This window comes from Dipodomys ordii, unplaced genomic scaffold, assembly GCF_000151885.1.
Source record: "Dipodomys ordii isolate 6190 unplaced genomic scaffold, Dord_2.0 Scaffold33, whole genome shotgun sequence".
Classification (NCBI taxonomy): Eukaryota; Metazoa; Chordata; class Mammalia; order Rodentia; family Heteromyidae; genus Dipodomys; species Dipodomys ordii.
The window spans coordinates 5,098,429-5,114,869 of NW_012267249.1; the positions used below are offsets into that span (position 1 = coordinate 5,098,429).

At 49.7% G+C, this 16,441-nt stretch overlaps 1 protein-coding gene across 4 annotated transcripts in view; it reads left to right on the plus strand.

Moving 5' to 3' along the window:
• Nucleotides 1-16,441, plus strand: part of Ptprf (protein tyrosine phosphatase, receptor type, F) — an 81,673-nt gene that overhangs the window by 37,573 nt on the left and 27,659 nt on the right. For all 4 annotated transcript variants that reach the window (XM_013016896.1, XM_013016897.1, XM_013016898.1 and 1 more), the window contains exons 7-10: nt 10,252-10,521; nt 12,870-13,451; nt 13,658-13,794; nt 14,266-14,410. In XM_013016896.1, coding sequence (XP_012872350.1) covers nt 10,252-10,521; nt 12,870-13,451; nt 13,658-13,794; nt 14,266-14,410 — 1,134 coding nt within the window. The remainder of the gene's footprint in view (nt 1-10,251; nt 10,522-12,869; nt 13,452-13,657; nt 13,795-14,265; nt 14,411-16,441) is intronic.

A 16,441-nucleotide genomic window follows, 5' to 3' on the forward strand; every position in this document is an offset into this window, starting at 1 on the left:
CAAAGTTATGTACACAGCAGAGGGGAATGGAAACCATTTTGGGGTATCCAGTCTTTATCCTACTTACAGCCCAAAGACAATAAAACTGACCACCTTGCCCCTTCCTGAGAACAGGGTTGGTGTGCACAGTTCCCAGGAAGAGTCATGAAACCTTTTCTACCCACCTGCTGTTCCCTCAGCCCTCCTGAAGGAAGGATAGTTAAACTGTCTTGGCCATATGCTAGTGGCTCCCACCTTTAATCCTGCCTACTCAGGAGGTTAAGATCTAGAGGATCAAGGTTTGAAGCCAGAACCTTGAAAAGTCCACAGGATTCTTTCTCTGCTCAGCAAAAGAAAAAAAAAAAAGGCAGACAGGAGATGTGGCCAGAGCAAGAGGCTCTGAGTTGAAGCTCTAGTACTAGCACCCCCGGCCCTCCCAAAAAAAAGAAAAAGAAACTGTTTCTACTTGGGATTTGTAGAGGAAAGGAATTCAGCTTCCTTGCAGTCAATCATTTTAATATAGCTCTTCAAGGGGTTGTCCCATTGGCCCTACAGTACAAGACAGTGTACTGCCCTGGTCTTTAGGGCCATTTGGTCAGCCTTGCTTACTCAGAGCAGATAGAATTAGACTGTCAGCAATAATACTTACCTGCTGTGTACCAGGACACAGGGTAGTTCAGAAGAGACCACTGGCTGCTAGCCCATTTAGTGACCCAGTCAAGCTGAGGAGCCATTTGTGATGGAGAAACTGTGCCCCAGACAATTGAAGTCACTTCGTGGGTGTGGGTATGGGATAGAAGTCCCCACTGCCCACCTTGTTATCAGGTGTCCTCACCAAGGTTCTGTTGAGCTGACTTGGTACCTGTCTTTGGCAACAATTTGAGGACAGAGAAACCAGGAGCACAAATGGTTGAGTAGAGTAGAGTTACAAACAGCACAGCCTTCACTCTGATCTAAGCTGAACATTTGATAGAGGGACAGGAGGCAAATCTCAGATTAATAGCGGGAAAGAGCCTTTGCAATGACTTAACTCCTTTGACCCCCCCTTGACTGGGTCCTTTCCCAAAACACTGAGGGATTGAGAATGTAGAGGTCTCAGGCCCCAACTAGGCAACCCTGTCTGTATATGTTTGTACCAATGAGAGGAGAGGCCCAGCAGAGACACTATCCCAGGCCAGCTGATTGGGTATTGCCATATGGGCTTATTTGGGGTGATGGAGCTGCCAGAGGCAATTCTGAAACAAGAGAAGGCCCAGATCCAAGATGTATAGAACCTGTGTCATCCTCCTAGCTGAGCAACCTTGTCCGATGTCAGTCATGCTAGCTCTAGCCCTGGAGATAGGGTAGGTGGTTATCTTTCAAGGTGGCCTTAAACTAGCAGTGGGGACACTGACAAAGGAAAAGGAAGTCTTAACCTCCACCAGCTGGAGCATCTTTGTCTACAGAGCCCCATCATCTGCACAGTGGGCTTAGACAGGATCCAAATGGTTCCTCCCATGGCCCATCTCTCACCCACCACTCTGAATTTATCCTGCTGGCTCCATTCCCGAGATCCATTAGCAGGGAATGTAGGGGCTCTTCTTGCCAGGGATGCTAATTCAGCCAGCCTAGTTTCTGCTGTCCTGTCTCCCCCTCCCTATTTGTGGGCCCTGATTTTTAAGGACTACTTCCTAATCTTCTGTCCCCAGATCCTATTGCTTGAGAAAATTTCTACACAGCTAAAAAGTCCAGCTCCCTGAGACCCTTGCCTCAGGATTTCCCATACTTTCTCATCTTATATATGGCAAAGTCTCTTGCCTTTTGTCTCTAGCAGGGCTGGCAGTCCTTCAGCCCCAGCTAGTCTATGTCATACTGACCACCGGCTTTCTGGAGCCCTGTTTATGGTGGACAGCCATGGACGAGCCCCTAGTACCAGCACCCTGGCTAGAACCCACCTGTCTCCTAGCACAGAGCTTTGAGGTTTCCTTTCATAATGGCATCTGTCCCTCCTCTCCCTGCAGAAGTAGAAGGCTAGGTCCTAGCTCTTGTCAGGGCCTGAGTCTCTGGATTTGGGTTGGTATGGTCTGCAGCCCGTAGACTAAGTAATTCTTGGTTACAGAGGGCTCTCTTGTGCAAAGTAGGATGCTTAGAGCATCCCTGGCTGATTAGCTAGTAGTGACAGCCCTTAATCAAGCCAGTCTATATAACCACACTATTTAGGCACTGCCACATGCCATCTAGGGGCAAATTACCCTGTAGAGCCCCTCTGCTCTGGATCAGTAAATTTCATTGGCATTTGTCTCCATTGGTCTCTCTCCTCCCTCTGTGTCCATTAGCTCCTAGGCCTCATCTCCTCTTCAGATTTAGCTTCAGTGTCTTCTTCACATCCCTTCTCTGCTCCCCAAACTCAGGGCTCTTACTTCCTCCTTGTACTGCTGTGTTCCATGGGACAATATAGTATTCATAAAGCTCCTGGCTTAGTGCCAGGCATACCGGGAGCACATGAGGGTCAGTTGTCCTCTGTTGTTGTTAGACTAGCACTGAGTAGGGGATGCATCCTGCAGTTATGTCTGACTTTGTTCACAGTTGCCCGCAGCTCCACCCACAGTCTAGCAGGCCCAGGCATGCTAAGAGGACCAGCCTCTTTCTGTCACCATCTGACTCTTTTCCTGAGTGATTCATTCTCTCCTTCCATCTACAGTGTCTCTCCTTCAGTTCTCACCATACAGCTGCCAGGACCAGGGTGGAGTCCTGCCTTCCACAGAGCCTGGCCTACCTGTATCGAGGCCACCACCCTTCTCATTCTCTACAGAGACCTGGCTGCTGGACCACAGCTGCCTAAAAAAGGCAGGGGCAATACCGCAGACCTTCTCCTCACAGGCACCCAGATGGGGGCTTCCTCAAGCTGCTGGGGGTCTAGGGGCTTATGTGCCTTGACGGGCTGGTGGGTTGGGTGGACTCTGACCCGAGTCCAGTCCAGTTCACTGGGTCTGTCTGAGCTGTGGGGTGTGTATGAGGGTATGGGGACTGGCCCATGCTCTCCTTCCACCCTTGGTGTCCACTTCTGCCCTTGGCGTCCCTGGCACCTGCTGGTGGGCCCCAGCCCTGTCCACTGTGTCCTCCATAAGTCCTGAGTCTTTTGTGAGCAGCGTGGTCATTGTGCACTTGGGTGCACATGTGTGTGCAAGGGGACACAGGAGTCTTGTCTTGTCTCCGTGCTGTGTGGGCAGATGAAGATTGGCCTGTTTTTACTCTCTCTGTGTTTCTCCTTGTCTTTTTTTTATTCCCTCCTCATCCTCATCGCACTCTGCCATCAACCCAAACTCTCATCTCTCAGATCAGCGAGAAGGTTGGTCCTTTTCACTTCTTATCCATCTACAGTTCGTCTGTCAACGGGATATGCCCGTCAGTAGGGACCAGCGGGCTCGGTCAGATTCCTCAGGCTCACTCCTGCTGTGCCTGCCCGCCTGTTGGCCTCTGCTCATCACTGTTTGGGCTGGCAGGCAGGACCAGGGATGGGTGGGCAGGCCCCTGCCCTGCATGTTTCTGCTGCTTGAGTCCTTGATGCACCATGTGTCTGCATGTTCCCTTAGCCAGGTTCTCCTGTACCTGTAGAGTTGTTGGGCAGGCATGTGCATGGCCCAGGATCGCACTCCACCTTTGCACTCAGGCTAGGCGAGCTATCTGTTCCAGGTAGTGTTCAGGATAGCTGGGGAAGTTATAGTCTGAAGGAACTGTAGAGCTATAGTGTTTGACATGTAATTGGTGGGGAGGGGGATTCTGTGACCTTTGCCATTCCGCTAAGCAAAGCTACTATTAACTTGAAGACACAAGGAAGAAGCTTATATAGAGTGAGTTGTTCCTCTGAGAGTCTGCAATGTCTACCCTGGCCTGGAGACCTCCCAGAGCTTCAGCAAGCCTCAGTGAGGCACACTAGGGCTGGCTGAGATGAGCCTTGACCTACCTCAGGAGCTTGGTGTCCATGACCCAGAGCAAGGGTCATCATTTTGGCTCACTGAGTAATCCCCAATGTCAACTTTTTTTCAGTCAAATTCAAATGAATATCACCCCACCTGCCCCTCTGCCTGAGCTTCCCAGCTTGCCTCTGTGTCTTTCAGAGGGTAAAGTGTATTTGCTCTGTCAACCAGCCAGTAGTCCTCATCCCTATCCAATCACTAGTGCTGAGCACTCAGACCCAGGTTACTTACACTTGGAACGAATAAACAGGCAACTGTAACTTGGCAAGGCCTTATGGGAGCCTGGAAAAAACCCAACTTAGTTTTGGGTTGGGTAGGTAGGGCTTCTTGGAGACACCCTCTAGCCTATTCTAAAGCAATCCCACTGGGGTTTGTTTTTCCTGTCTATTTCTTTTTTTTTTTTTTTTTTGGGTCCGGTCATGGCGCCTGAACTCTGGGCCTGGGCCCTATCCCTCAGCTCTTCAGCTTAAGGCTAGTGCTCTACCACTTGAGCCACAGCACCACTTCTGGCTTTTTTCTTTTTGCTTATGTGGTGCTGAGGAATCGAACCCAGGGCCTCAGGCATGCAAGGCAAGCGCTCTACCACTGAGGCACCTTCCCAGCCCTTCCTGTCTCTTCTTGGAGCCAGGCCTCTACCCTCAATGTAGGGCCAGCTAGTGTCTAGTGGTCATTTGCATATCCACTGGACTTTGGAATTCAGGGTAGAAGCATAGCCCTAGGGAGCAGACCCAAGCCACTTAGTCCTCTTTGCATCATGCTTGGTGGCTTGAGTTTTCTCTAGGAGGGAGAGGATTCTGTCAGGAGGAAGGCTGCATCCTAGGGCTCAAATATCAGCTATGAGTATGCATCTATATGCACTCCTGAGCTCTGGGACATTTCAGTTACACCATTTCGCTGACCAGGCGGATCTGCCAGGATGGTCAGAAAACAGTCATCAGCAGATAGCCCAGCCTACAGCCACTTCTCCAACGCCCCTTCACCCACCCTCTGGGTCCTTTGTCCCTTCCCTTCCCCCACTCCACCCACACTGTGGTCCCACCAAAAATAAGCACATGCACAAATATTTAATGGGAAGGAGAAATGAGTTTCTAAATATTCCAGGGGGATTTGCCAGGCTGGTAATTTGTTTGGCGCTGATAATTGCATCTTACATTTTTCCAGCTTTACTTAAAACTGTGTGCTGGGTGCGCCAGCATTTAATTACTGCTCTGCGGCAGCCACAAGGTTATTTATTAAAGAGTTATTTTATCTTGATACAGTGGATCCTGCCCCTTATCCCCTCCTTAATGTTGTGTTATTTTCATCAGAGAAATTTCCGCGAGTGAATGCAGATTGCGGGGCTGCCTCCCCCTGCGATTAGGCTGTCACTCCACTGAATGCTGATGCCTCTGGGCGCCGCACCGCCCTATTATAGGGGGTTGTCAGCGCAAATAATTAGACTTAAAAGTTATAGCTGAAATATAATCCAGAAATGGCAGGGCCCTGTTTTGGAAATTGTCTATAAAATGTCAGCACTAAGGATACTCAGGGAACGGTAATAGACCGGCATTGTTGGAGCTTGAGATTAGACCCTAAGTGCATTTTTCCCAGCTCCAGTTTTTCCTTCCCTGCTGTTGCTTCTGTCAATAGACTGAGGCCAGGGTGAGTCCAGCTCCTTTTGGAGGCCTTGTGCTTGTGACAGCAGGAGGAAGATGGTGGGGCTGTCATCAGTGAGGCATCAGCCACTCCTGGCTGTTGGCATGGGGATGGCTCTCCAGACAGGCCTAGGACACAGGGCCCCATTGGTGCTTGGGACAACAAGAAATTCCCTCCACCCTTCAGACATTCTGACCTCCCAGCCCACAGGGAAGTGGTATGTGAATTTTAAGAAACTGAACTCCAGATTCCTTGCATGTGGTTTCTTTGTGAAAGAGTAAAAACAATGCCCCCAGGGGCCTCTGGGGTTAAGACCCTTGCCTGGTATTGGGAAACCCCTAAGTAACCTCACATGCACCCCCAGCCACTGGAGTGCCACCTGCCACCTACACATAGAAGAGGGGAAAAGAAAAGCATTCTTAGATCCAGGCACCCGTGGCTGATGCCTGTAATCCTAGTTACATAGGAGGCTGAGATCTGAGGATGAAGAAGCCAGTCCAGACAGGAAAGTCTGTGAGACTCCTATCTCCAATTAACCACCAGAAAACTGGAAGTAGTAGAGTACTAGCTTTGAGTGAAAAGCTCAGGGACAGTACACACGCCCTGAGCTCAAGCCCTAGGACTGACACCCACCCACCCACCCCCAAAAAAAAGAAGAAAAAAGCATTCTTAGCATCATTTCCCAAAGGGCTTTTTTTTTTTTTTTTTGGACAGTGGCTGAGGTTGAAGGTTTTGAAGGAGTGTCCCAGGACATTGGCCTGACCTTCAGGGCTGATTCACAAAGTGAATTCACAAAGTCTTCTAGGAGTGTTTGGGGGTTAGGTCCAGTTAAGTTTTTGGACTGACTAGATACAGATCTAAGGTTTATTGGTCAAGCACCCGCTTCCTCCTTCTGGGTCTCTTGCTTCTGCCATCTGAGACCTGATCTTAGGATTCATCACTGACCAGCGTTAAACTTCCAGCCTTAGCAGCCTTCCCTGAAAGTTCCCTGGCACAAACTGTCTAGTTGGTTTTGGCGGGGGGGGGTAGCGGGTTAGTTTTAATTTAATGATTTTTTCCCTTCCATTTATAGCTGACACTCTTACCACTTGAACCATACCTCTACTGCTCACTTTTTACTTTTTTTGGGGCGGGGGGCGGGTCCGGTCGCAGAGCCTGAACTCTAGACCTGGGCACTATCCCTCAGCTCTTCAGCTCAAGGCTAGCACTCTACCACTTGAGCCACAGCGCCACTTCTGGCTTTTTTCTTTTTGCTTATGTAGTGCTGAGGAATCGAACCCAGGGACTGATGCATGCAAGGCAAGCGCTCTACCACTGAGCCACCTTCCCAGCCCATACTCACTTTTTACTAGTTAATTGGAAATGTGTCTCTTGGGTTTGTCTGCCAAGGCTAGCTTCAGAATGTGATCCTCAGGTCTCCACCTCCTAAATAGCTAAGATTACAGATGTGAGCCACCAGTTCCTCCCTCAAAGTCCCATTCTTATACCAGATGGAGCTGCATTTCCTACTGGCTTTAGCCCCAAAGCCTTGTTAGCCAGGGCTCTAAAGCTTTTCACCACACAAATCTACTATATTTTTGAAGGTGGTATATGAAAGTGTCAGTGTGGGCTGGGAAGGTAGCTTAGTGGTAGAGTGTTTGCCTAGCATGCATGAAGCCCTGGGTTTGATTGCTCAGTACCACATAAACAGAAAAAGCAGAAGTAGCACTGTGGCTCAAGTTGTAGAGTGCTAGCCTTGAGCAAAAGAAGCTCAGGAACAGTGCCTAGCCCCTGAGTTCACCAGGACTGGCAAAAAAAAAATGTCAGTGTTGTTGTCTCCCCTTATCTGTGCTTATGAGGCAATGGCATGGGAGCCTCTGGCCACTGTGGTGCTTGAGAATGGTTTTCTCTTGAATCTGTTAACCGTACTTCTCAACAGGGAGTAGAAGGAGCAACTGGCCAAAATGACAGAGAGACTGGGTCAGTTACAGTTTCTTCTCCTTCTGGAACTCATCCTCAGCAGGCCTGGTCTTATGTCTGCACACAGCCTGTGCCTCACCTCCCAGCACCTGCCCCTTGGGCTAGCTCCAGAGCCCAGACTGGCAGCAGCCTATTTGTACCACTCCTTGTGCCAGCTGAAGGGAGTTCTTGAAAGGGGCTCTTGCCAGTCATCACCCTGAAGCCACCTGTTCTCTGCTATGAGAAATACTGAACTTGTGACACATTATCATCATCCTTGATTACTGGCATTTAGGAAAGATGATAAAAAACATCTACTTAAGCTGGGCTCCAGTGGCTCATGCTTGTAATACTAGCAATTCAGGAGACTGAGATATAAGGATCGCAGTTCAAAGCCAGCCTAGTCAGGAAATTTCCTGAGACTATCTCTAATAAATTACTAAAAACAAACAAACACAAAAGTGGAGCTGTGGCTCAAGTGGTAGAGCACTGGCCTTGAGCAAATGAAGCTCAGGAATAGCACCCAAACCCTGAGTTCAAGCGCAGGAATGGCAAGCACGCACGCGCGCACACACACACACACACACACACAGTCCACTTAAACTAATGTAAACAGAATAAGGACTCTCTAGTGTTACAAAACTAAAAACTTTAAAAATTGTAGAAGTAGATTTGATATTGGGAAGGGCTAGTGTTGGGTATTCAGTTTGGTCAGGCTGTTTGCTCTCCACTGTTGGCACCTTTGTTCTTAAGCATTCTCCCGTTTTGTTGTTGTTGTTGGTTGTGGGGCTTGAACTCTGGACCTGGGTACTGTTCCTAAGCTCTTAAGCTCAAGGCTAGCACTCTTATCACATGAGCCACAGTGCCACTTCCAGTTTTATGGTGGGTAATTGGAGATAAGAGTCTCACAGATCTTCTTGCCCAGGCTGGCTTTGAACCATGATCCTCAGATCTCAACCTCCTGAGTAGCTAGGATTATAAGTGTGAGCCACCAGTGCCCAGCTTCTCCTGTGTCTTTTTTTTTTTTTTTTTTGGTCCGGTCGTGGGGGCTGAACTCTGGGCCTGGGCGCTGTCCCTCAGCTCTTCAGCTCAAGGCTAGCACTCTACCACTTGAGCCACAGCGCCACTTCCAGCTTTTTTCTTTTTGCTTATGTGGTGCTGAGGAATCGAACCCAGGGCCTCAGGCATGCAAGGCAAGCACTCTACCACTGAGCAACCTTCCCAGCCCCTCTCCTGTGTCTTTCCAGTGTTTTTCTCTCTAGAGGACTCAGAGTGAAGCAGGCCACAGAAGTATTGGAAACAAGGGCTGTGCAAGGTCTCATAAGCTGGTAAAGGTGCATTTGGAAACCATGCGGGAGCTTGTTAAATGGAGGAGTGGCAGATTTCTGCCACCTGTTTATGGGAAGTCAATTAGGTGGGGCACAGAAGATGATACAATGCAGGAAAACCAGTGAAGATGGCATCCACTTGTAACCCAAGGAGCGAAGTGGTGGCTTGTATTTTAGAAATAGTTACCCATGTATTTGGAGAGAAATAAATAAGATTTGAAAGTTAGGCAGTGAATGGTATTAGCACCATCCGGTGACTTAGTGAATGTCTTGACTCTTGGCCTCAGTTTGACCCTTATGTAGTTAGGTCAGAGGTTGGATCCAGTGTTTCAGCTCTGATGCTGTGATACAGGACTGTATGAGTTGCTCCTGATCGGGTATCACCGGTCCTCTGCATGTCGTCTCTCCAGCAAGGCTTCTTGGAAAGTTGTGTCTCATAGTGCCCTGGGGTCACTTAGTCTCACTGTCTGCTTTCTCCAGTCCTATGTGTAACGGTACCCATTAGGACACACCCGAGCCTTTGCCCAGCAGCTGCATGACCTGTCTGCATGCCACACATGCCTGCGTGTAGCTAGGTCTTGTCTGTCTTCCCCTCTCTCTGCATGCTCCAAATGTCTGTACCAAGCTTGTGATTTCAGGGGGTGTTCCCAGGCTGCACCCTGGACTGAGAAGTTGAGGACAACTTCTGGCCAGGGGAGTCTAAGGTGGGGAGTTGTGTCCAAACACAGCCACCCTCCCTCTTGAGATCCTTGCTCACTGGCACAGAATGCCATCTGTTCGGTGCCCTCATCATGTTACTGCCATCGTCATGCCCATCCTGCCCGCAGACCACGTCCCTGGCCCGCCTCACCCCTTGCCCTGGCCCAGCCCTCCTGGGTTCCAGGCTGTACCTCAAGCACAGCTGAGGCCCAGCAGGTGGTCATGCCATTTCTCTTTCCCTTGGCCTGGAGGTAGAGGACTGCTCTGCCCCAACCATGCTGTGAGGACCCTGACCCTAGGGCCTGGATTTCTCTGGTACCCCAGCTGGTCCCTCTGGAGATGCATGGGGAGGGGGTCAGAAGTAAGCTAGGTTGTGGCCTTGACCAGGCCTGGACCTTGCACTGAGTCTTCTGTCTGTGGCCCTGGATAGACAGAATTTTTCTGGGCCTCAATGTCTCAGGCTATAAAATGGGAACTTGATTATAAGAACTTTCATTAAGATGTGCTATTCCAGATGGTCCCTGAGTGCAGGAACTACTTGTAGCCCCAAAGTGGGGTGGGATATGGTGAGCCAGGGTCCAGGGACACCACCCCTCCTGTCTCTGAGCATGGGCTTGGCTCTGACAAGAGGAGCTTCCTGGATGAGGGGCCCCTGCCCTTCCTTCCAAACTCGTGTCCTACCTAGCCTATGAGTGTCTCTCTCCCTCCTCCTGCAGTGCGCCGTGTGGCTCCTCGTTTCTCCATCCCTCCCAGCAGCCAGGAGGTGATGCCTGGTGGCAGTGTGAACCTGACATGTGTGGCAGTGGGTGCGCCCATGCCCTATGTGAAGTGGATGATGGGGGCTGAGGAGCTCACCAAGGAGGATGAGATGCCAGTTGGCCGCAATGTGCTGGAGCTCAGCAATGTTGTACGCTCTGCCAACTACACCTGTGTGGCCATCTCCTCGCTGGGTATGATAGAAGCCACAGCCCAGGTCACAGTGAAAGGTAAGTAAACCAGGTACCTGCCACAGCTGGTACCATTCCCTGTCACGGAGGCTTCTAAGAAATCCTAGCTCCTATAGCAAATGAGTAAAAGCTGGCTACGATGGGCATAGACAAGATAAAGGTGTCCATCATTACCCTCTTCTGGGTGCCCTGTCTTGGCTCCTCTATACCATTGGAGGAAGAGGGGCTTCTGTTGTTCATAGCCTTAATGACAATAGCTAGCACATATTGAGTTGCAGACATCATGCTGATAAATACAGTTTATTTTATCTTGTTTTAGCTTTAGTCTGGGCAATAGATGCTCTTATATGTTCTGTAAATGAAGGAACTAAGGTACAGAAAGGCTACATTATTTGCCCAGAGTCACACAGAAGTAAATGACAGAGCGAGGACTTAAACCTAGGTGATCTGAATCTTCGGCCTCTTCCCAACTACTTCAAAGTACCAGACTCTTGGACTGGACAGCATCCTAGAAACATGGTAAAATAATAGTCATTTAGCTGGGTGCCGGTGGCTCACGCCTGTAATCCTAGCTATTCAGGAAGCTGAGATCTGAGGATCGAGGTTCAAAACCAGCCTGGGCAGGCACATCCATGAGATTCTTATCTCCAATAAAACCACTAGAAAACTGGAAATGGGCTATGGCTCAAGCGGTAGAGCGCTTGCCTTGAGCTGAAGAGTGCAGGGACAGCGCCCAGGCCCAGAGGTCAAGCCCCACGACTGACCAAAAGAAAAAGTAGTTATTTAGGGTTTGGGGTTCTCTGTTCATGGAGTCCTAGGAGCAGACATATGTACATAATACAGATATGATAGACTTTACTGGTTACCCTGCTTCTGTTCTTGCCTGCCTCTTATCCATCCTCGATTCTGCAACTTGAGTGATCTTTTTTTTGGGGGAGGGGGGTCCAGTTGTGGGGCCTGAACTCTGGGCCTGGGCGCTATCCCTCACCTCTTCAGCTCAAGGCTAGCGCTCTACCACTTGAACCACAGCACCACTTCCAGCTTTTTTCTTTTTGCTTATGTGGTGCTGAGGAATCAAACCCAGGGCCTCAGGCATGCAAGGCAAGCGCTCTACCACTGAGCCACCTTCCCAGCCCTTCAATGATCTTTTTAAGATACGAACTAGGATCATGTTATTCCCTGCCCCCCATCTTTTGCATAGTGATGGGGAACACACTCGGGGCCTCATGTATGGTAGGCAAACACTTATGCCACTGAACTATCCTCCAGCCCATGTCACTCCCATGTTGTATTTTATTTTGACTGTTTTAAATTGTTACTCAAAAGGTGATACACAGAGGGGTTAGAATTAAGTAAGTCAGGTAAAGAGTACATTCCTTTTTGGACAATGTCACCCCTTCCCTTGTTCTCTCCCAGTTCCTCCCTCCCATCCCACCCTCAAGTTGTATAGTTCATTTTCAACATAGTGTCTAGTGAGTATCACTGCTGTATTTATTCACCCTTGATCCTTCCATTCAAAAAGGGAGAAACAACTGTCAGTGACTCATTGCTCTTGGGATAAAGGTTAGGACTTTTACCATGGTCCCCTAAGGCTAGCTTGCCTTCTGTCCTTAGCATGCATTGCTATACAATGTTTTCAGTTTGCCTTGCTCCCTTCCTGCCCAGCCCTTCTTGTCACTGGCTCTACTCCCCTCATGCCTCAAGCTGTAACACTTTCCCTCCTCAATCACCCCACCTAAGGAGATTGTGTGGATTTTTCTGTATCTCATCAACCTTTTCCTGCTGTCTTTGTACATGATTATCATCAACTTGTTCATTGATTCTCTCACTGGAGTATAAACTCCATGAGGACAAGAATGTCACTCTGTGGCACTATTTCTCCCATGCATTTTCTGGTATTTAGCGGGAAATCCATAATTATTCATTGGATGATTGTGTATCTGAGATTTCTCTACCTTCCACTTGACCCAATCTATGGAGTATGTTAGTAGCCCCATCTCTCATTCTAAACTCTAGGGCCAGCCCCTTAGGAAATATCTCCCTCCCACACACTTGTTAAACACTTGCTACCAGATTAAGAATAGGTAAGCTACAGAATTGTGTCTGTTATCTAGTCTGGATGATTGATTTCCATCATCATGGGACCTCAAAGAACATACCACCTCTGAGTCTATTTGTTACTAGGTAGTAGGCCAATTTGTTACATACTTGCATTGGGTATGACCCAAGGCTCCCCAGAAGTACCAGTGGGCCTGATTTACTGTACCCTTCTAGGTGCTAGTCTTCAAGATAGGCTATGGTCACATGCTTATAGATGATGCTCAAGGGTAGGATTGCTTCCCAGGTCAGGACCTCGGGAAGTCCTAAGTGTTATACTTTGTCCCCAGCTCTGCCAAAGCCTCCAATTGATCTTCTGGTAACAGAGACAACTGCCACCAGCGTCACTCTGACCTGGGACTCTGGAAACGCGGAGCCTGTGTCCTACTATGGCATCCAGTACCGTGCAGCTGGCACAGAGGGCCCCTTTCAGGAGGTAGATGGGGTAGCCACTACCCGCTACAGCATCGGTGGCCTTAGCCCTTTCTCAGAATATGCCTTCCGAGTGCTGGCGGTGAACAGCATTGGGCGAGGACCACCCAGTGAGTCCGTGCGAGCACGCACGGGTGAGCAAGCTCCCTCCAGCCCTCCACGCCGTGTGCAGGCTCGCATGCTGAGTGCCAGCACCATGCTGGTGCAGTGGGAGCCACCTGAGGAGCCCAACGGCCTGGTGCGGGGATACCGAGTTTATTATACTCCAGACTCGCGCCGCCCCCTGAGTGCCTGGCATAAGCACAATACTGATGCGGGGCTCCTTACCACTGTGGGAAGCTTGTTGCCTGGCATCACCTACAGCCTGCGAGTACTTGCCTTCACTGCTGTGGGCGATGGCCCACCTAGCCCCACCATCCAGGTCAAGACGCAGCAGGGAGGTAGGTGGGACTGGGCACTGGGATGGGCTGCAGAGAGGCTGTGGTGGAGCCCTTCCTCCCTCAGGCTGTGCGAATGAGAGCTGAGGGAGGATAAGGGCACTTGGGATACAGGATGAGAGAGAGTGTGTGGAGCCCCTTCTCTTTCCCTGGGTGCCCCTACCCTTGGGGCGTCGCAAAGCTGACAGAACCTGCAATGGGTATTACAGTGCCAGCACAGCCGGCAGACTTCCAAGCAGAGGCTGAATCGGACACCAGGATCCAACTCTCCTGGCTGCTGCCCCCACAGGAGCGTATCATCAAGTATGAGTTGGTGTACTGGGCAGCAGAGGATGAAGGCCAACAGGTGAGCCATAGGGGACACGGTGGGGGAAGGACGGGTTCTCTGTTCCTGAGGGTCTTTGGTGGGTGTCCCCAGACAGGCTGTCATGGTTTTTGTGGCTCATGTGGGTACAGACTGCTTTTTCTGTGGCGTCTGTGGCTTATGTAATTCTGTAGTACTTGCCACTCCTGTGCTTGAGGCAGAGTTCCTAAGGTTTGCCTGTGGTTCTCCTGGGCTCTGTGAGTTAATTGGTAATGGCAGAACCCTGAAGTTCCCTTAGGGCCATGTATCCCTGGTGGCTTCTATGGCCTGTGGTCCATGAGTCACCTGTGGTGTGGGCCAGGTCATGTATTCCTTGTGGGTTCCACATGACCTTGTGGTCTGCCTCCTATAGCCATGGTGGGCTCACAGAGGACAAGTGGAAGCCCACGTGGGGAACAGTCTCTGATGGCCTTTGAGGTCTAAGCAGTGAGTGCGTGCCCCCTGCTCTTCCAGCACAAGGTGACCTTCGACCCTACCTCCTCCTACACTCTAGAGGACCTGAAGCCTGACACGTTGTACCGCTTCCAGCTGGCCGCCCGCTCGGATATGGGGGTGGGCGTCTTCACGCCCACCATAGAGGCCCGCACAGCACAGTCCAGTAAGTGTCTCCGGAGGCCACTACTGTCACACCTGGGCTGGGACACTCACATAGACACACATGCACACAACTTCCCCTCTGATCACATGAATGAATATTGGGTCCAGTATTGGTCTCTCATCTGGGCTGAGTCTGGACCCTAAGCAAAGGACAGGTAAGTCTTCCCTAGTCTGTGACCAGGAGGCTGCTACACTCTCTGCCCAGCCTCCTTTCTCCTTTCCCTCTTGCCCAGGTAAGTTCTATATCTGTGACTCATCTTTGTTCTCTGACCTCCCTCCAGTTGGGTCATACCAGTGACTTAGTGGGTTTGCCATATCTCATACCTGCTTTGGCAGTTGTCTTCCTTTTCCATAGCCCTACATCTCATCTTCCCCATCCCCTTTCTCATACTGCTTACTTGTGAGCTGTGTTATCTCCCTGAGGTCACTGTGCTTAGGGACAAGTCTATGATAATGTGACTGCATAGAACATGCTTCCATGTCTACCTGAGGAACCATGTCATTTGTGTGGTGATTGTGTGGCATGAGGTGTTATATTCTGCATGTGTGAGACTGACAGTATGAATGTATATGTGCAACTTCTTTTTTGGGGGAAGGGGGTCCGGTCATGGGGCCTGAACTCTGGGCCTGGGCGCTATCCCTCAGCTCTTAGCTCAAGGCTAGCGCTCTACCACTTGAGCCACAGTGCCACTTCCGGCTTTTTTCTTTTTGCTTATGTGGTGCTGAGGAATCAAACCCAGGGCCTCAGGCATGCAAGGCAAGCACTCTACCACTGAGCAACCTTCCCAGCCTCTATATGTGCAACTTCTATGAGCCTACACCTGACTATACCTGGTCGGCTGGTGCCTTATATCTGTGCCAGTGGATCATGGGTATGGCCTTTGTAACTGTTACTGTGGGTAATTGTGATGACCCTGTTGGTCCTATGAATGGGTCTGTGTAGTTCACCAGATGAAGATGACAGACCATTCGGTGCTATGTTTGTGAGAGACTCTGGGCAAGATACTGTGTAATCATCTGATGGCATTTGATTTTTGTGGCCATGGTGTGGCTGGCTGATGTGATTGAGAAGGTAACCACATATGATAGCCCTAAACATGACAGTATCTGTGAAATTCCTATGGTTTAGGACTGTGTATGAACCAGTGATGTCTAGAGACTGCCTGTGACCTTGGGTTCATGGATTCATTCTTGAAGCACACCTGCAATATGCCTGCTGGGAACCAGGCCCTATGAGTAGTACAGAGCTGACAGAATGGCCTCTGCCACAGGGACTCTACAGTTAAGTAAGGCAGGGAACCCACATGTTATTACCCAAATGAGCTTTTAATTGCATTGGTGCGAAGTAGGATTAAGAAGATCACCAGGTAGAGAGATGATAGTATGGAAACCTCCCCTGGCGAGGGGTCATAGAGGTAAAAATCACTGAGGCCTGAAAGTGGCAGCTGACTGGGTAAGAACAAGAACCAAAGCCAGCCACCGGTGGCTCATGCATGTAATCCTAGCTACTTAGGAGGCTGAGATCTGAGGATCTCTTTCAAAGCCAGCCGGGGCAGGAAAGGCTGTGAAATTCTTTTTTTTTTTTTTAATTTTATTTTATTTGTGAACATACTGTACAGAGGGGTTACAATTACATGGGCGGGATAATGCGTACATTTCTTACCAAGAATTGCAGCCTCCTCCTTTGTTTACCCTTCACATCCCTTCCCAGCCTCCCCCCCAATCCCAATCCTTTTCCTCCCCTCCTCCCCCCCCTCATTGTAAAGCTCGTTTTGGGCATGACAACTTGTACTTCTCATTGTTGCATCAGGTCCACCTGTATCCTTAAACAACTGGTTTTTCACCATCTCCTCCACAAGTTATACTGATATCAAATATAGAGAAAGCAGGGGTTATACTGTGGGGGAGGGACATACAAAGCAACAAAGAGATAATCTTATAAATGCATTAGAAACACATGCATGAAAGAAAAAACATTAAAAGACATATCTAAGGGTTCAAGGCTGTGAAATTCTTATCTCCAATAAACCAC